Source organism: Fusarium solani (assembly GCF_023522795.1).
Source record: "Fusarium solani strain SB1 chromosome Unknown bctg00000009, whole genome shotgun sequence".
Lineage (NCBI taxonomy): Eukaryota > Fungi > Ascomycota > Sordariomycetes > Hypocreales > Nectriaceae > Fusarium > Fusarium solani.
The window spans coordinates 123468-143199 of record NW_027072144.1 but is presented as its reverse complement, the minus strand read 5'-3'; the positions used below and the strand labels follow the sequence as shown (position 1 = coordinate 143199).

The 19732-nt window shown below is 51.7% G+C and overlaps 7 protein-coding genes across 7 annotated transcripts; 4 read left to right on the top strand and 3 right to left on the bottom strand.

Moving 5' to 3' along the window:
* Positions 1-10: 10 nt before the first annotated feature.
* On the bottom strand, positions 11-1775 carry MRS44_013109 (uncharacterized protein; the record flags this gene model as incomplete). Its single annotated transcript, XM_065616598.1, has 3 exons — positions 11-661; positions 862-1202; positions 1265-1775. The coding sequence occupies 3 exons, from the start codon at positions 1773-1775 to the stop codon at positions 11-13; spliced, it is 1503 nt and encodes a 500-aa protein (XP_065472670.1).
* A 330-nt stretch (positions 1776-2105) lies between these two features.
* Positions 2106-5267, top strand: MRS44_013108 (uncharacterized protein; the record flags this gene model as incomplete). The annotated part of the gene is made up of 3 exons (XM_065616597.1): positions 2106-2806; positions 3205-4502; positions 4555-5267. The coding sequence occupies 3 exons, from the start codon at positions 2106-2108 to the stop codon at positions 5265-5267; spliced, it is 2712 nt and encodes a 903-aa protein (XP_065472669.1).
* Positions 5268-6733: 1466 nt separating this feature from the next.
* MRS44_013107 (uncharacterized protein) lies at positions 6734-8938 on the top strand (the record flags this gene model as incomplete). The annotated part of the gene is made up of 4 exons (XM_065616596.1): positions 6734-7195; positions 7275-7361; positions 7427-7490; positions 7692-8938. The coding sequence occupies 4 exons, from the start codon at positions 6734-6736 to the stop codon at positions 8936-8938; spliced, it is 1860 nt and encodes a 619-aa protein (XP_065472668.1).
* A 1346-nt stretch (positions 8939-10284) lies between these two features.
* On the bottom strand, positions 10285-11304 carry MRS44_013106 (uncharacterized protein; the record flags this gene model as incomplete). Its single annotated transcript, XM_065616595.1, has 1 exon — positions 10285-11304. The coding sequence occupies one exon, from the start codon at positions 11302-11304 to the stop codon at positions 10285-10287; it is 1020 nt and encodes a 339-aa protein (XP_065472667.1).
* A 1735-nt stretch (positions 11305-13039) lies between these two features.
* Positions 13040-14669, top strand: MRS44_013105 (uncharacterized protein; the record flags this gene model as incomplete). Its single annotated transcript, XM_065616594.1, has 4 exons — positions 13040-13118; positions 13169-13423; positions 13483-13888; positions 13979-14669. The coding sequence occupies 4 exons, from the start codon at positions 13040-13042 to the stop codon at positions 14667-14669; spliced, it is 1431 nt and encodes a 476-aa protein (XP_065472666.1).
* Positions 14670-14726: 57 nt separating this feature from the next.
* Positions 14727-16943, bottom strand: MRS44_013104 (uncharacterized protein; the record flags this gene model as incomplete). Its single annotated transcript, XM_065616593.1, has 6 exons — positions 14727-14886; positions 14945-15049; positions 15243-15895; positions 15952-16425; positions 16476-16760; positions 16824-16943. 6 exons carry the CDS (start codon positions 16941-16943, stop codon positions 14727-14729), a joined length of 1797 nt encoding a protein of 598 aa, XP_065472665.1.
* An 810-nt stretch (positions 16944-17753) lies between these two features.
* MRS44_013103 (uncharacterized protein) lies at positions 17754-19726 on the top strand (the record flags this gene model as incomplete). Its single annotated transcript, XM_065616592.1, has 2 exons — positions 17754-17999; positions 18050-19726. The coding sequence occupies 2 exons, from the start codon at positions 17754-17756 to the stop codon at positions 19724-19726; spliced, it is 1923 nt and encodes a 640-aa protein (XP_065472664.1).
* Between the last annotated feature and the right edge of the window lie 6 nt (positions 19727-19732).

Below are 19732 nucleotides of genomic sequence, written 5' to 3'. Positions count from 1 at the left end.
TGATCAATTTTTACTCTCTGCGTGGTTTTTTGACCTCCCGACCGCTCCGTGTGCGCTGGCAGTGCTTTGTTACGACCATAAAGTCGTCACTTTCGTCCTCTGACCTGACACCCACCTCGATCACCGACTCGACCTCCTCGTCCACATCCACCTCTATTTCTGCCTCTTTTGAGTCAGGAAGAGCTTCTCCAGCCGCCAGAGCCTCCGCCAGAGCCATGAATCGTCGGTTCGGGTTCGGTACCGCCTTTCTTTTCTTCCCTCGCCGCAGCTGGGACACCTGCTCCTCCAGCCCAGTAATCCGCGCATTCTGAACGGCCACCTTCATCTCTAAAGCTTCCAGCCCCTTCGCGATCTTACTGTACTTCTGCCTGGTTGGACGACTTCGGTGTTTGGCCAAATCTCTCACCTGGCGGCTCGTTTTCGGCGTATCATCTGAGTGCAACTGAGGAGGGCTCGGCGTCTTGAACTGTTCCGGCACCTTTTCTTTGTCCGGTTGAATTTCCGGGTGTGTTAGAGCTTTGCGACGATTTATTGGCCAATTTCCAGTAAGTCTCCAGCCGGATAAGATAATCTCCTTCCTCATGCCCGCCTCTCTGGCTTTCGTATATGCCCGAATAAAGTTGACTTTGTCAACCGGCGCAGAATCGATCAAACTAGCCAGCTTTTGGAGTTCTTTCCGATACGCACCTTTGATGACATTAAAAACTCCATTATCCAGCGGTTGCAAACCATGGGAGCAGTGTGCGGGGAGGTAACAGCAGTAGACATTGTTCAGAAAGCACGTCGCCATCTACTCATCCTGGCTGCTCGTCAACGACCCTATAGCCGATATTGTGCGGCAAAAACACCCAAAAGACTCACCTTTGCATGGCTTCCGTGACCGTCAAGGATAATAAGTCTCGCATCTGATGCATCACGAGGCTCTGTTTGAGGTAGATAGACGTCTTTCAGCCACTCGAGAGCTATGTGGTTGTCGGTCCAGCCGTTGGGCGATGTGATGTAGTGCCAGTCGGCTATCAATTTGAACTCGTCCAGAAACCACTGTTTCTGTAGCTCCTTTCCTTTAAAGATAATCCCGGGTTTTAAAGCGCGGCCAGTTGCGGTGACGGCCTCGATAAATGAGGTCCACTTGCGCGACTGGGAGCCCTTCAACATCGCCTTCTTCTTCGGGTCAGAGCTCCCGATTACGAGGCTATCCAAGCCTGGTTGACAGCAATTTAGCTACGGCCTATACAAACCCGTTGGGGACTTGTAGACAACGTACCGAAACCCGCCATTATGCCACCCTCGTCCACATTAACTGTGTTCTCAGGCTTGATCCAGCCGTACTCGGTCTCCCGAATATCAAAGTACCAATTGACCGCTTTTGGTGTAAATCCTTCAAATCTGGCGGCTTCCTGACGTTTTCCCAGCTTGGTAGATAGTTGTAGGTGACGTTTGACGAACCTCGTGGTCCAGTGCTTGCCCAGAGGCTTGTTATCGCCTTGTTGTTGAAGGATGGCTTCGACACAGGCGCGGAGCTGGCTGTGCGAGGGAGCATAGCCCAGAGACTCTTGTCGCAGCACCCAACGAACGAGAGTTTCCTCCTGGCTCTTGGAAATACGCTGTTGGGCCTGGATACGTTCATTCCTGCTCGCTTGACCGGAAAGTCGTCCAGAAAGGGTCGACTGAGGCACTCCACGTTTCTGAGCCGCCTCATTCTGTGAGAGGCCTCTATCCGTGGTATCTAATATGGCCTCAGCTACGTCGTCTTCGGTATAATTACGACGAACCATTGCGGAGGGAGTTCCGTCGAGTAAATTAGGTGAAAACTCGGCTTGAGTGGATGGAGTCGCCTAGGGTACATGAGGTGAAATGCAAAAAAATTCAAAGGGCTAGAGAACCAGGCCACGAGGCGGAATGGGGAAAATTTAAGCCGATATGGAAATTATACGAAAAAAGCAATATAGTATAGGTCTTAGTTTGCAAGTACCTTCATTCCTGGCCGAATACGGTGCAGCTGAAAATTTGGATTTTGTATGGGAGGAGCAAAAATTTGGTTATCCATTAGGTGGGGTTATCCATTAGGTGGTCCTGGATGGTAGTAGTCAAAGCCTTGGAGGGTGATGGACAGGGGAAACACCAAAAGCAAGCTCAAGAAGATGAGGTTGAGCCTCCATTATCCGGTAAGCCCTGGCTGGATTGAATTAGTCTGTAAATTGGCATGGGCCGCATGGCTAACCAAGACACGGCTTGAAGGTACAAGCTGGGATCTTCTTCACGCGTACGAATATCTTCTCGAGTCCCTCGAATCCGCCAAAAAGATAGCCGTTGGCCTCCCTGACTCCGGGCATCTCGCCGTTAATATTAACCTAGGCTGGATAAAGCTGGATGAGTATTATCAATACCTCAACGATAGCCCTGTGATTTACGGCGCGGCGGCTCTCCATCCTGCTTACCGCTGGGCATTATTCGACGATCTGTGGGGCGATGATGCTAAGCGGTGCACGTGGATTGTCAAAGCCAAGGCAATTATTCAGGATCTGTGGGAATGCGAATACAAGAGCCTATTTTCTGAGGATCAAGACTCTGATTTACCTGCAAGTAAACGTCTTAAATCCTCGAGGAATAAATTTACAGCCTGGCGTAATAGCAAACGAGGGCTAACTCTTCAGAATCAGGCTGTTGACGAGTCTCCCGGGACATCTCCTTCGTCACCGTATAGTGGGTTGGATCTCGATGAGTACGATCAGTGGCAACGCAATATCGACGATTCTGACGCCCTCGTTACTGATCCATACGAGTACTGGCACACTAGGCGGCTCAGGTACCCCAAATTGAGTAGGATGGCCCTGGATTTACTGACTGTGGCCCCTATGTCAGCAGAGTGTGAGAGGTTATTTTCAGTGGCCGGGCAGATGGTTATGAGGCTTAGGAATCGGCTAGATGCTTCAACTATCGGCCTGTGCCAGACTTTACGCAGTTGGCTACGTGCAGGATTGATCGGGCAGTTGGATCAGATACTGGCAGAATCTTCGAGGGAATGATGGCGATATGTCAGGGGCTGAGTTATGCAACAGATTTATTCCCTTGCTCGTTATGTGGAAATCCTTTCCACATTGTGGATTCACATCCATAATGGATACATATCCATCCATACCACCGTCGTGATCTTAGTCATCATCCACATCAATTCCATATCCTCAGATGTGTAGTGGAGTGTAGTGGCTTTGAACCCTGGTGTCACCAGACAAAGGCTGGCATCACCCACATGTACGATGCTGCGTCTACGAGCCAAGCCAACAGCCACATGGAAGATGTCCACCGCATCAATAGAGGCGGCGAAATGTCACCCCGGAGGAAGAAACAGCGCACTCTCTTCGACATGGTTGGCCTGGACGCTCGCCAAGGGAAGGATCAAGCTGTAATGAACGCCTTGATGGCCTCCTTCGACCCTCTGCACTTTCAGCGGTTGCTTATTCGCTGGGTGGCCTGCGACAACGTCCCATTTCACAAGCTTGAAAGCCCTTATTTCCGGGAGCTTATGGAATACGCAAACAGCGCCATTATTGAGTCAGGAAGTCTCCCGACCCATAACACAATGCGCGAGTGGATTGTACGGACTTTCAATCGTCACAAAGGCGTTGTAACTGAGCTTCTCGGCCGCTCACTTAGCCGCGTTAATGTCTCCTTTGACGTGTGGACGTCCCGCAAGTTCACGTCTCTACTCGGGCTCACCGTACACTTTGTTGACGACGAAGGGAAGTTTCGCACGTTTCTGCTCGGCTTGCCGCAGATCGAGGGCCGTCATAGTGGTGAAAACCTTGCAGGTCGAGTTAGTGAAATCATCCACGACTATGGCTTCGAAGATCGCGTCGGATATTTTGTCACAGACAACGCAGAAAGCAACGACACATGTCTTGACGAGCTCGCTACTGAGCTTGGCTTCAATAAGCAGCACCGCCGGCTTCGGTGCTGCGGGCATATCATTAATCTCGTCGCCCGATCCATCCTGTTTGGGACAGATGCCGACGCCTTTGAAGAGGACTGCCAAGCCAACAAGGAACTCCAAGACGAAATGAGGCTGTGGAGGGCGAAAGGACCCGTTGGCAAGCTGCATAACATTGTTCATTGGGTGCAGCGATCTGGTCAGCGCATCGATAAGCTGCACAAGCTCCAGAGTATTGAGAACACAGCTTTAGGTCTAGAAGATAGACCAACCTACGATGTGGTCATGGATAACGCAACCCGCTGGAACTCGTCCGAGGCGATGATGGAGCGAGGCTATCATCTTCGGAATCCTCTTGATTCCCTGGTCCAGGCGGAGGTCACGGAGTGGGACCAGTACGTTGCCACGAGGACTGGGGGTGGGACAAGGCTGATGCCGAAGAGGAGCCGGAAGAAGCCTGCAATTGTTGACGATAAGATGTCGAGTGAGGATTGGGCAGTGATTGCAGAGTATCTGGCCATACTGAAGCCGCTAAAAATAGCCACGAAGCGTCTAGAGGGGAGACCCGAAGATGGTATGGTAAGCCGACTCTAGCATATATTTACACTCCTGCTCACAGGTTATAGGGAAATATGGGGCGATCTGGGAAGTTCTACTAACTATGGAGTGGCTTCTGCAGCATTTGGAAGACTCAAAGCTACAACACGAACACGATGAAGAGCCCTACCTACGGATTGGATGTAACCTCGGCTGGATGAAATTGGATAAGTACTACACCCTCACTGAAGATAGCCCGGTTTATCTGGCCGCCCTTGTCCTCCATCCTGCTTTCCGTTGGCCCACCGTCGAGTCCCAATGGGCCGATCGTCCTGATTGGTTAGAGAGAGGAAAGGCTGCGGTACGGGAGCTGTGGGAAGAGTATCGAAAATTGCCCGTCGAGCAGGATACGATACCGGAACAGCCGACTGCTGCGAGAAAAACAACAGACCTGGATGATTTTATGGCGTCAGTCAGGAAGCTCAACACTCGGCGTGCGCCCTCGGCACCACCTACACGAGATGAGTACGCCGAGTGGTTGTCCACTTCCGACCCTGGCGATTGCTCGGTGGATAATCCGATTCAATACTGGCTTCTCCGACGACGGCAGTATCCGCGCTTGTCACGAATGGCAATTGACCTGTTTTCAGTTCCCGCGATGTCTTCTGAGCCAGAACGGATATTCAGTCTTGCAGGGCAGATGGTCACGCCTCCGAGAAGACGGCTGCAAGCAGATATTGTCGGAGCAGCGCGGTGCATCTCATCGTGGGAGAAGAGTGGGGCCATTGAGATATCCAAATAAATACAAATAAATCCAAATGTGCCCAAATCAATTCAAATCAAATTCAAATCGAGTCGTCTGTATCCAAATCAAATCCAACGAGGGTCAATTTGATTTGAATTTATTTATTGACAAGCCTGCATGCGCATGCCGCACCCCAACGACGCACCACTCTTGCAAGCTGCCTCACCTTACATACGTCGATCGAATCAAAAATCGTGTCGCAGAGACAGGGCATCGTCAGCGAGAGATCGTCATCGCTCACCCTCAGTCCCCCTCCTTGCCCCCCAAATCTTGCAATCTTCCGCCAATCGCCGTCGTCGGAGGCAATTTGAGCATTTTGACTGGCCCTCGTGCTGTTGACTCCTGGATGTTCATCTGGAGTGGAGCCCCTCAATTACTACGCACCACAAGGACCTGACATAAAAGTTAGACCACCCTTAGTGTAAGACTTCCAATAAGGTGCCCACTTTATTTAGTAGAGCTTTTACGTTACCAACCCCCCTTTCCCCCAAAGGTTTAGGTCCAGTTGCCAATCACTCCAGTCAAGAGTAAGGATTGTCCTGTGCATTGGGCGTGCGTCCTGCATTGCTGTGCCCTGTTGCTTGAAAGGCTCCCCTTCTTGTACCACCCTGGTCGCCTTCCATCATCTCCATCATCGTGCCTACAATCATCACCTCTTGGCCTTCTCTCCCTCCCACAAGCACAAGCCTCTTCCCCTAGTCTCGTTAGCCTCCGCCTCTGTACCACCCACCCTTTGCCTCATATCCCGTCATTAATCCTCTCGTCGGCCGTGCTAGCCGCCGCCTCTTTGTCTGAGCTTGAAGCTCCCGGAGCTTGACAGACGCCGGGTTGCATTGGCACTCATAAACTCCCGGGGATATTCTCCTAGCGCACCACTGTCTTGCTTTCTTTTTCCTCCATCACCATCAACGTCCGAGCACCTCGACGTTCCCAAGCGTCACAATCGTCTCGGGTGTCCTTTTCCACCTTGCCGCAATTCGCCGCCTTTTCGCCGCAAGACCCTCGCAATCAGAACGTGGGCGTTATCTGTTGGTGCTGCTGGGTACTCTTCCCGGTAGCTCCCACGCTCTCAGAGCTCCAAGCCCGTGCTCTATCGCTAGGCCATACGCTAGGCCATCGCACCCGCTGGCCACCCGCTGTCAATCGTCTCCGTTCTCTGTTCTAAAATCCCTAGCCCCTGTTGTCACCCCTGTCTCAATCCTTGCAGTGACCCCGGTGCCCCATCAAGGATTGAACGCGGCCAGCACCTAGAGCACGATAGCACCAGGCCTGGGCCTTTGAATAGAGCATTGAGTGTTCGACAAGTGGCCCGTCCGCCAACATCTGCGACTCTCAGCACCTAAAATCACACCTACTCCTCACTCTTCCTCTTCCTCCCCCCTCGAGATCTGCCTTAATTTCGCTCTCCTCTCCACCCTCTCTTTCTCTTCTCCTCCTCCTCCCCATTCACGAATTCACGAGGCATGTTCCAGCCTCAGCCCACACCCTTAACCCCCTTGCCTCGCGTCTTATGGTCTAGCTTCCGAACTGGACTTTGCTTTTCCCGTGTCAGCTGGAGGCGGAGGCGCTGGAATCGTCTACGGCTCACCACCGCCGCCGCCGCAATCTCAGTCGCATTTGCTTCAGCAAATTCCCCGGCAGCAGCTCTCGTCCTCGACTTCCCCCTCCGCGTCATCGCCCTTTTCCTCTGCACAAGCTTCGACTTCGAATTCCTCTCCCCGCCGACCGTCGGAACTCGAGACAATCGCCCACTGCGCCATCAGCATCAGCACCAGCAGCTTCAACATCGTCATCAGCGACAGCCGCCGCATCAGCCGCAACAACAACCCTACTCTGCCCCGCCCGCTTTTGTCGTTCCTAAGATGGAGGACCAGGACCAGCATGACATGGCCGCGCAGAAAGTCGCTGCCAAGGATTATCAGCCTGTTCTCGAGGCAAGTCGCATTTCCTGGAGCTCCATCCCAACTCCGGCGCCTCTTTCGTTGCTAACCTTTGGTTTCGCAGGGGCTCAAGGTTGGAAATAAGGTGCCGAGCGATGCCATCACCCACGAGTACGCTAAAGCCGATCCGGTCTACGTCGAGAAGACAACTGTACGTTCAATCCCTGTGGCACTTCTCTCCCGATCGCTCTCGATACTGACATCGTATGACTACAGGCTCTTCCCCAGACATACTCCTACTATCGCCCCATCCAAGGTGATGGTAACTGTGGCTGGCGAGGTAAGTCAAACTCCCCGTTTCCTGCTTTCCTGTCCCACGGCTCGCGGCCGGCCCAAACCATGTTTGACACATGCGCAGTCCTTGCACGTCGCCTCCGCTTCTTCAACGGGTGCACATTGCTTTGCCTGCCGTTACTGTTTTGTGTCTCGGCACCATAAGTGACATGTCGAATTTGCGCTAACGGTCTCATCTCACCTTTAGCAATTGGATTCAGCTACTTCGAGAAACTCATAGAGTCAGGCGATCAAGCCAAGGTCGAGGGCGAGGTTGCCCGACTCCTTAGCATGAGCCAGATGCTGGCCAGTGTTGGAGGCTACTCCTACTTTGAGGACTGGGCTGATGAAATGATTGGGCTCCTGCGCGAAGTCGCTCAGAATATCAACAACCCCCCGCTGGCACACATGTTAGTTCAAGAGAGGTGGAACGACCCCAACGCTGCGGGTGGCATCATTTACTACCTCCGCCTGCTTGCTGCTACATACCTCAAGGCCAATGCCACCACATACGATGCCTTCGTTGAAGGCGGTATCGGCATCCAAGCCTACTGCAGTCAGGCCATCGAGCTGCTCGATCGCGAGATTGAGCATCTCGGCATTATCGCTCTCGTCAACGTCCTTCTCAAGCCCGTCAACTTTGTCCTTGAGATTGCCTACCTCGATCGCAGCCCGGGCACACAAGTCAGCCGGTACCGATTCCCTGACGAGGCCAACGGCCAAGATCTTGCCAATCTGGGTCCCCGACCCGACCACTACGACATCCTGTACCGAACGCCTGCAGTCCCTGCTCCTGCTGCACTCATCTCGATGCAGGTGAACCGTGTCAGCGGCTTTTCCCACAGCACCGACATCACGCCTAGTCAAACGGGTCTCGGTCAGTATTCGACCATTAACTTTGATGCCTTAGCTATGATTCCCGGGTTCAACGCCAATCCCGCGATGGGAGGACTCGCGCCTCTGGCGCCTCCTCCGCCAACCAGCTCAGCCCCCGAAGCCTTCGAGCCCGTGCAACTGAGCCCGTGGATGTCGTCATTCCCGGAAGCATTGCCAGCCTCGACACCGCAAGCAGCGCCGCCGCAGCCACCTCCGATTATGGCATCTCAGCCTCCGACGCCGCCGGCTTCGTTGCCGGGCACTTCAACAATGGGCCCTAGTCCCCCAATGGTTGTGACGTCTGGACTGGGTTCCCAGACCTCCCTAATGCCGCCGCCAATGCGCACAACTCCGGGCTATCACATTCGATTCAGCCCGGTTCAACTCGAGTACGAAGAAAGCAAGAATAATTTCCCTGAGCCAACATTCCAGGTGACAACCAATACCTTCAAGAACAGCGTGTGGAATCGAGCCCACTATGGAAACCCAGACTTTCACCCCGAGGAATGGAGTCCTGATGACGAGCATACGGATGGTAGGGTTGGAGGCAAGCGGAAGCCGAAGAAGGAGTCGTCCTAGCACGAGGATACAGGCGACAGCATGAAGCACATCGCAACTAAACATGGGAAGCGCAAAACCGCGTCGCTTTCACCAAAACTCGACGCCACGCAGTAACACGATTTATGAACAATGTGCTATGAGAGGAACGGGTTGGGTCACGAGTCTAGTGGAATTGGTGGCCAATTCGAATTACAGATCGTCTAAGGAAGCAGAAATTTGAGGATGAGGAGGCTCCTTTGTTATACCCCCGGAAGTTTGGAGGGGCTGGGAAAACTGGATCATTCACGGGGCGGTTGGGCAGGCTAGCGATGCTTAGCGAAAAATCCTTGTTTTCTTTCTGCATGGGTCAACGGACCGGGCAAGATGGAGGCAGCGAGTTCCTTTTGTATGCATGCTCATCGTGTTGAAAGAGTGTATAGAGGGATGCTGGACCGGATCGATACTCGTCTTTGATGGAGTAGGGGTTTCTAATGGATACCACGCGACTTTACGATGAATATGCAAGAGGAGGGAATTTTTAGGAATTGGATTTGACGGGTCACTACTGGGGAAATGGCTAGGAATTCGCATTGGGTTATGGTATGGGTGGTGATTGTAGGCTCTGTTGAGCCAGGGCTTCAACACGCGCAACACACAAAAGGGCATTCATTCGAAGGGACATCGATGTCCCTGGCAATGTTTTAGGACTTTGATCCTCTGGGTCGGTACTCGTGGAAGCTGTTTTTTTTTTTTTTTTTTTTTCTGGTTAACGTACATGATAAGCGAGTCAGCCTCACGGGCGAATCAGGGAAGGAGCGATGGGAACGAGGGAGCAACGCTCCTCGCGCTCCCAGTAAAACCTTAACCTTAAAATGGTCGAACAGGTCGAACGAGAGCGCGTTCGACCACGATCGACCAAGCAAACCAGAATAGTATATATAGCTTCACTCATTCCCACTTCCCTATGTCTAGAGAACCCTCTAGCTTTCAATACAACTTGATTACTCAAGAATACTTCTTGATATTATCAGACGTGATTCGCCACCCTACGCTCAGTACGTTACGCCCCGTTACAACTGCCAACATAAACCAATTCGGTTACGGTTTACTACGTTGGGAACCTCGACCGTCACAGCTTATCATGTACGTTACCGCATATCCTAAATTTATCGTAAACAACAAAGATAGACCGCTGCTGGGCTGCAGAGACAGTATGATAAATATAGGACTACAGCATATGGAGAAAGCAAGAGGTACCGAAACACCAAAACTGAATTTAAGGGTAGAACTAGATAAATGCTACTGGCTCTGTTCCCGCGTTTTGGTCCGGAAGGATACATGGCAGATACGTAGACCAAGAACCGAGTGTGCTAGGGCCGATCCTATCACTCGCTCTCAAAGCCTACCAGCTCGTTCGATGCCTTCCAAAGCTTGCTTGCAGACTCCTCGTCGTAAATCCACGGGGCATATCCAACCTCGTTATTCAACCAGTCTCCCGTAGTATCCGCCGGTCCCTCGTCGACGAGGTTGCTGAGGTACTTGCCGCCTCGACCTTCCCATTCCCTACTCAGCCCAGCATAAACAGCCGCGGCCGCTCCCTGGGGTTCGCTCGTTATGGTCTTGTGCCTTGTTTCATCCTTCAACATCCCCTCTACTATCTCCTGGCTGAGATACTGAGAGAGATTGGTGGCGACAATACCCGGGTGCACAGCGAGGGCGTGCAGTCCCTTGGACCCGTACCGTCTTTCGATCTCGTTGGCGAGATAGATAGTGGCCGTCTTGGATTGGCCATATGACGCCCAGGGGTCGTAAGGGTCCTTTTGGAAGTTGAAGTCATGGAAGCGGACCTTGCCGTAACGATGGCCGGCGGAGGCCACAACAACTACCCGCGATTGGAACTCAGGCGTGGAGGCTGCGAGCAGATCGGGCTTTAACAGTTGGAAGAGGAGGAAGTGGCCCAAGTGGTTCGTGCCAAACTGTGTCTCGAAGCCATCCTCGGTCCTCCCTTCGGGCGTGGCCATAACGCCCGCGTTGAGGATGAGCAGATTAAGCTTGTCGCTCTTCTCGTGGAAGGCCTTGGCAGCTGCTCGCACCGAGGCGAGGGAATCCAGCCGCAGCTCTATGCCGTGGACGGGCGCATCAGATTTGGGGCCGGGTCCGTTCTTGACTTTGTCGACGGCCTGCTGGGCCTTGACGGCGTCTCTGGCAGTGAGGTAGAGAGTGGCACCGGCGGCGTGGAGAGCTCGCGCTGTTTCGACACCGATACCAGAGTTTGCGCCCGTCACAAGGGCAACCTTGCCGGTGAGCTTGCCGATGAGGCCTTCGTCCTCAACGACCTGAAGAGCCGTGGGCCGCGCATCTCCAGGACCCTGGGGGTTAGCGTGGGAGGCGGTGTATCTAGACATTGCGATGGATTTCTTATGGAGTCTGGCTTGTGCAGTAAGAGGATGGGATGGTGTTGTTGTGGTGGGTTGATGATGTGTGACTGTCAGTTTGAGAGAGGAAGCAAGTCGTTTTATACCAGCAGTGTGTGTGAGCTCCCACAGAGCGGTTCCACTAAATGCCGGATTTATAAGCTCAAGCTCACACATGCCTGGAACCGGAAGCCTCGAAGCGCATGAAGTGTCTGTGTAATGTCTATGACCCGTAAATTATGGGGGTGGATAACTCAAATCCCACTGCCATGGCGTGTTCTCATCAACAGCCACTGGTGTGGGGCGCATGGGGCGGTGACGCTCTGCTCTTGACGCAATCCTGAGAAAATGCAACGACACGATGGAGCTGTCGGTGTTAGATAAGTGGGTATGGAAATCTTGGAGCACGTCGTTCTGAGGCACTACTAGATTGAACGGAGAAGCTGAGGTCTGCACTCTGCAGACACGATTGTGTTCAGGCTCCCATGGTTGAGAACTTGAGACAGCTGGCCGTACCTTTGCCCACAATTTATCACAGTTGGCGCTCTGCCACAGCTCAGTCAAAGTTGAACAAATTAACGACGAAACAGAGTGATTAAGTCGTACTAGAAAGACATCATCTAATTGCCGAATTTACATTACTGCGAGATACTTTTCAGTATAAGAGGGTTCGAAACCGGCCGCCTGCTCAATATTTACAAGGTGAAAAACAACATGGACCTTCGGCTCTTGCATGCTTCTATGCCTGGATTAGACTAACTTAGTTTTGCCTTAGCTTGCACCGAATATCCTATCCTCATTAAGTAAACAATCCAAAAACTCTACCTGCGACTAGCATTTTGCACTAAGCCATGGCACTGCTTTATAAGCCCAGTTGATTGTTTCCCTAAAACGGTAAGAAGCTATTAATAAAGCGACGGTGCCCAAGATCTACGTAGTAGCTGCGTCGCGGGCTGCGACAGACCTGTCACATGCAAAGATATGTTTGATCTGCCATTAGATCCTCCACCCCTACAATACCTTGAAAGGTAAGTTGTGAAGTACCCACAGTGGAATGTCGAGGAGATACTGCAGCAGAAGTTCGAATCCTCTACCATAACCTCGTAGACAGTCGTTGGATCCAGGACATGTACTATAGGAAGCCTTTACACCATAATTAAGAGAAGGGCTTTGCATAGCCGGCACCAGAGAGTAAGACTTGAAAAGTTTCGAGTACGAATAGTGACAGCTAAAGAGCCTTGCTGGAGAACAGCTCTGACATAAGGTACCTACTAGCTTCGCAGGGAGGAGGATCCGAAACCGTCGGGTGGTGGCATAGCGTTTACGCTAAGGCCACAAAAGGGAAACAATCTGAATCTTGGCACGCCGGTGTTGAAGTGTCTTATCTCTTATCTCCGGGGCTAACTAAATATCCCAGCAAGGATCTTCTGAATTTCTCTGCAACTTACCTCCTTCAATTGTTTCCCTAATTCGGACGACAACCAGCCGAACATACCGCCACCCATTCCATCGCCATTTTTATGCCGATATTTGGCACCATATACATTCTCCATACGGACAGGAGCACGCTTGCAGCCCCACCTGGGCAGATACCCGTGGTTTAGCTTCCATCTGAGTGATACTGGCACCTTGGCAAACTTACTTCTTGCCGGCAAACAGCCTTGCAAGGGTGTGCCCGGGTAGATTCTGTCCCCGTCCAAAGGTACCGATACATTCCAACGGAACGATGCTCAAGGGGCCACGAGCGGCTAAGGGGTTTGTCTTTGTCACCGCCGACGCCCATGGTCAGACGGCTGCTGGAGATCGTAAGCTCATACGGAGTCACGTCATGCGGGGAAGAATACCCGTACACGAGCTCTTCCTGGTCGAGTGAAGGGCCGTTCCCCGGCTACCGCTGTGGGAATACAACGGCCGCAGCATGCTGCAGGAGACAGTGATTCTTCTGAAGAGTCCCACGGAGCTCGGACACGAAGTGAGCTGCTCGACTCTGACGAGGTTGCTCTGGCCCGCATCAGACATGCAGAAATGGTCCCCGGTGCTGCCGACATGTTCACTTTCATCAAGTTCCCTGAAGACATCGATAGTAGTTCGCGCAGCTTGCTATGCGCATGTACGTCTCTCCCCTCCGACCATGAGCACGCCCTGCCCCTGACGCCTTCTGTCCTCCAGATTTTTCGTACATGAAAGATGAAATGTACCCGATCGTGAGGTACTCTCGCCCTGACACTCCCAAGACATACTGGTTTCACTGGGCCCATCTCGACTTGGCCTACCTGCACTCCATCCTTTACATGACGTCTTTTTCTTTGGATAGTTTGAGGGGGCAGAAGAGTAAGAGGACGGAGTTTCACGCCTACAGGATGATTCACGAGCTTAACAAGCAACTATCTGATCCGAACACTGCACTGACCGACTCGACAACCATTGTCGTCATGGCCTTGGCCTTGATCGCCGAGTCCTTTGGAGACGTAGAGTCCGCCCACATGCACGTGATGGGTCTCAAGAAAATCGTCGACCTGCGTGGTGGCATAGAATCGTTTGCAAGTCACCCTCTGCTTCAATCCAAACTTCACCGGTAAGTCGCTAGTTCTCTCTTATACTCAGCTTCTCAGGCTCCGGCCAATCGCTGACCTGCCAACGCCGGAAGAACTGGTCTAGTCCACAGCATCTGCACCGGCGCGAATCTAGCCTTTCACCAAGATGCTGTGTCGTTCGACTCAGCTTTCGACAGTTCATCTGAACTTGCCCGGCTCAAGCCATCGGATGCGTCCTGCTTCTCCCGCTCGCGCTCTGTGGTACGGACTTTAGAAAGGAGGCTCTATGCCATCTTGAAGGATGTCCAGGACCTCTCACAGCTTATCAACGATAGCCACGATTCCGGTCACAAGATACGGGAGATGTCTCTCGAGGATCTCATAACATACATTCAATCCCGGCTGCTCATGCTCGAATTTGAGGACAACGACATTTTCCCCGAGCTTCTCCGGTTATCACTCCTCGCTTTCTTGACAACTATCTTCTGGGGTTTTCCTGGTGTCAAATTCGAGTACCCGCGTCTGGCCAACCAACTCCGACAAGCTTGCATGGCCTTTACGCCCAGCACCGCTGGAGAGAGCTATCTCTTCGCCTGGGCCTTGATGGTGGGGGCAACGTCTGTGTTCCGAGGCCCTGATCAGACCTGGCTTCTGCAAAGACTGCGCCCTCTGATCCGGGACAGTCTAGGGAGGACGTGGTTCGAAGTAAAGAATAATTTGAGGCAAGTCATGTGGATCGATAGCATTCATGACGGCCCGGGGATAGAGGTCTTCAACCAATGTCTTGGGGAAACAGGGGACAGAAGTATTGTTCCGGTATAGTAATGGACGAGATCTATCTAGCACTCTGTTGACCTCTATGCCTACCCCTAGGCTTGATCATGGGTACTCTGCACTGACGCCCTTGTCGAGGTACAGATGTCCTTGCATGACCGAAGCCAAAGGTCTAGTCGTTGATTCTGTGACGGAGACGAGAAGTAGACTAGGCACCGATTTGCCACCGCAAAAGCGATCATGTACGGTAGAAATAAGGTTTATGCTGTATGAAACTATGATACGGCCGAAAAGCTAGGTTTTAGCTTTCCACTCTGACTCACCTTGATCTTCCTATTGTGACATCCCGCAGAAACTGGCCGGCGTACTCCACACAGCTCTGCCAGGCTGAGAATACAATATGGCGGAAAGCAAATGAGAAGATAACGCTGTATAGTCATTGCTATGCAACACTAGAATTCAGGTATCCCAGTAATCCCCTCTACTTTAAAATTGACGGCTTAGTTTTACCATGATATTTGTTCTCGATGGAGATGATCAGATATGAGTTCTGTCAGCTTCCCACGCAGATGGCTATTCAGACCGACAGGAACATGATGCTGAAAATGTTGCCGAGCAAACCAAAGGTAGCCATACTTGGTCATGCATGCGAAGATATCGCCGATGTGGTCGTTTTCTATAGACTTAGCTTTGTGGAATGCGTATTCGGGTGTGAACATGACGTCGCCTTGTTGAAGTCGTGGGTTCGATGAGTTAAGGATGTTTAGAAGGTTGGTCGAGACAATTGACCGGAATGCCAATGCCATTACGTGAACACCACCCACTGAAGCGTTGATGTATCTTCGTTCCATCTCTTGAAGCACTTGCTCTAAGTCTGGAAATTTTTTACTCGTCCAAGTCTGATCGTCTGCACCAGCTTGCCTTGAATCCATCACGTATTCCATCACACGATTGATGATAAGGATAAAGCCCATTTCCGTCGGCCCATCACGAGGTTTGATCGGTCTGGTAGAGCCCGGAAAGATATCGACGTCGTTGAAGTTTTGTGGTTGCTTGGTATCGAAGGTGCGCGGGAATGCCATCTGGTCCATGCCGGTGAAGCTGGCGTCTTGAAGAAGTATCTGCCACCATATCCGCCTTCGCATCTCGGTTTCAAAGGGAGTTAGATTGAAATGCTCGCCGTCTCGATGATATCCCATGTTGGTCGCGATACGTAGGACAGTCCCACTAAAGATCCAGGCTGTCTGTCTGTCGCAATGCTCTTGGAGCGACATCTATGGATGCCTAGTCAGTATTGACAAGACTATCCAAGTACGGGTTAAGACGTTACCTGAAAGAGGACTAGGGCCTGCAAAACTACCATATCGTGGTTGTTGAATAAGTCAAATTGAAGTAGAGAATGTCTTGTATGCGCAACCAGCTCTTGAAGCAAGGTCCCACGAGACGTGCCAAGTAGTTCGCGACATTCCAGCTCATCCAGAGACACGGTAGCCATAACCGATACAGCGAAAAGGAGGCATCGATAGTTCTGGGGGATGTTATCGAGATTAGTTGCAGCCTCTGTCACATATGGCTGAAGTGTAGGGATATGAACGATTTTAGTCAAGGGATTGACGCGCTCCAAATAGATTTGCCATAGCCTGAATGCCTGTACAGGATCGTGTTGACGGCTCCTCAAAGGATAGGGTGAACTGGCGTGCGGCAGGAGAAACAGCGTGTTGTCTTCATTTGACGAAATTTCATGATGCAGGGCTTGCGACCCTCTGGAATCCTCGCCATCCGTAAGATGCCTCATGGCTTTGAGCTACCAGGAACCATCAGAGAAAATCTTTTTCGATAATCTACGCCACTTACCGCATTATCATACGATAGATTGTTATTGAAGAGGCCAGTGTGGTTCTTGATCTGTGCAATGTGATCCATCGAAAGCTCCCCAAACGATTCCGGCGCTATCGGCAGTATCGAACTTGATGTTGGTAGATACTGGGTTGGGCGCATATCTAATTCGGACGGCGATGCGTTGACAACCAATTTTGTGAGAAGTGCTTCAGAACGGCCGAGGCGTTCTACAAGACCACTGCTTTCTTTCAGACGCTTTCGAGGTGGTGCTGGGATGGAGGGCGTACACTTTGCACCGGCCTACGATCATGTAAGAATTCCAGAGGAATACACAAGAAAGGCTATATCCCGATGAGAACGCACCTTGAGGCATCTGGTACATGGGATATTGTGGTCGCATCTGACTTTGCGACGACGACACTGAGCACAAGCCAACTTGGAAAACTTCCCAGTCACTTTGGGCCCCTCGGCAACTGACGACATGGCTTTGGCCTATTGGGTAGTGATGACCCAAGACAGGTAAGACTCAGGTAATATAATGCCTGCCGGTGAAGAACACAGCTCTTCTCGATCCGAGGACATGTAATGCTTGCTGCTGTAAACTTATTTTACAAGCACGTGTGAGATATTGTGTTTGGAAATTCTCCATTTTACTTGGATGCACCTGGGGGTCTCATACGTTCACAGCCGGCTTTACCTCAGGCACTCAGACCCACTCACTAAGCGAACAGACGCGCGGATCACGTGGTTCTTGTGAGAGGGCCTGAGACCAAAACTTGGCAGTTGGGTGGGATGATGCTTCGCTCCCATACAATTTTGCGGTAATCATAATGTTTCGCTGGGTCGACCCCCAACCCTACCAATTACACCACGTCATAAAGGCCTCAATTCAACACAAATCAATAAGATAAATATATTAGGAGGACCCCACAAGCCCCAAATATCCATTGATCGGATTTTTTTTTCCCTCGCGAGGCGTTGTTGTTGAGTGGTGGCCGTCTAGGGCAGTCGCCTCGCCAAATCTCCAGCATCACCAAGCGACCACGACCCGTTGGTACCTCAATTTCCTTGCGAGGACGACTCCCACTAGACATGTGATCACGAGATCCAGATCATCCTTCTGGTAAGCTTCATTCCAATGTCCCCCCATCCGCGTTGGTTTGATTGACACCAATGCTGACTGAAAGACTAGAAGTCAGCCGACAACGAGCGCATGCGTTTCATTCCTCCTTCCAACCTTGTTCGAGTCGACATTCACGTATTGATGGTGCTGGAAATCTTGTGTATTGCAGGATGTTGGAAACTGCTGCCAAACACATGGATGACGTGCAGTTGAGTTCCAAAATTGAGTGCATCGTGGGATTCAGACCCCGCGCGGGTCAGGTCCAGGCAATTCGCAGGCTTGTAGTCGAAAAGGATGACTTGATTTTGATTGCACCCACTGGATGGGGCAAGAGCGTTGTCTTTCAGGCTGTGCCAGCACTGACTGGAGGGATCTGCATCATGATCATGCCGTTGATGCTTCTGCAAGAAGACCAGGTCAGTGACATGCCATCTGCCACAGGAAGCTGCTCATATCATTTATGTAGGCTGCCGCAATATCTCGCATTACAGGCTGCAAGCCATGCATCCTGAATGCAGGCACAAACTCAAAAACGTTGCTTGACAGTATCAAGAGAGGCGACTATACTCACGTCCTCGTCGGTCCTGAGATTGTACTGTCTGCAAGATTCAAAGCCATACTCAACGATCCAACCTTTCGAAGCAAGCTTGTACTTGTAGCCATAGATGAGGCACATGTTGTGTGGGAATGGGGTGAGTCATTCAGGAAGCATTACAGCCAGCTGGTTGTGCTGAGGAGCCTCATTCCTGGCACTGTGCCGTGGTTAGCATGCTCTGCAACTCTGGATCCTCAAACCTTGGCCAAGGTGCGTGAGTTGTGTGGATTTGACGCAAACGTCTACATCCAGCGTAGCTCTGTTGATCGCCCTGATATTTTTATTTCGTTGAAGCAGGTAGAGCATCCTCCTGCCACTTTCAAAGATCTTGAGTTCCTGATCAAGCCGGTAGAGCAGGCTGTGAAGGATGCAGTTGTAGAGTATAGCTCGAACCAGGCTCGTGCTGCTCTTGCTCTTGGTGACATTCAGGGTGCAGCACGGTTGATCTCTCTCGGTATCAGGGAGCCGTCGAACGGTCAGCTCGGCCACGGATTCAACAGCAGGCAGTGCTGCATGAAGATCTGCAAAACTGTGGTGTATTTTGACTCCATTGCAGAGCTGGAGGCGGCAGGAGCTCTGTTGACGGCAGCTTTGATGAGGGCCGGTTGTTCCAAGACGGCAGCAAGGAATGCAATCCAGGCATATCACTCAGAGCTTGCAGACTTTGATAAGACCTCAATCTCGCAGGAATTTGTGAAGCCTGACTGTCAAAGAGCCCAAGATAGCTCAAGACACCGCATTATCTTGGCTACAGATGCCATGGGTATGGGCATCAATAATCCTGACATCAGACTTGTCGTTCAGTGGAAGCAACCAGCCACACTCTGCTCCCTATGGCAGCGGGCCGGTCGAGCTGCTAGAGGGGCTGACATCAGAGGGGAGTTTATCTGGTTCGTGGAGCCGTGGTGCACTGCAGCATCATCCATACCCAGAAATGAAGTTCAAGGGCCTCTGCAGCCGAATACGCCGAAGAGCCGGCTCTCTCAAGAGCTGCTGGGCGTAATCAATAATCAGAGCTGTATTCGAAAGAGCATCCTCACCTTCTTCGGTGAAGATGCAACCTCATATTTGCACCCGGTCGGGGCATCGTCATGCTGCTCTCTCTGTCGAGGTGACAAGACAGTCTCCCAGGGTACAGTGACCTTTCAGCAGCCGAAGATTCTGATGTCGCAGAAACATATTGTCGATGCTGTGAGAGTTGCTCTTCTGAAGTGGAGGAAAGAGACTGCTAGGACCTTGTTATCCTCAACGGACTCAAGGGAGAAGGAAGACTGGATCATGCCAATGCCAGCGGTACGCCAACTATCACAAGCAGCATCTTCGGTAGACTCTGTCGACACTCTAGGGTTGCTGGTTTGTTCCCGTTGGTCGGAGTGGGAGGTGCACGCAGTTTCAGTTGTAGAATTGATGAAGAAAACGTGTTCTGAAGCTGTCGCTGCGAAGAACGCAAGATATCCACCAAGGCGTCGTCGTCTGGCTGAGATTGATGGCAACAACCAGGAATGGATGAACAGACAGCAGAAGAGGATGAAAGTCTTCAGATCGTAGAATACG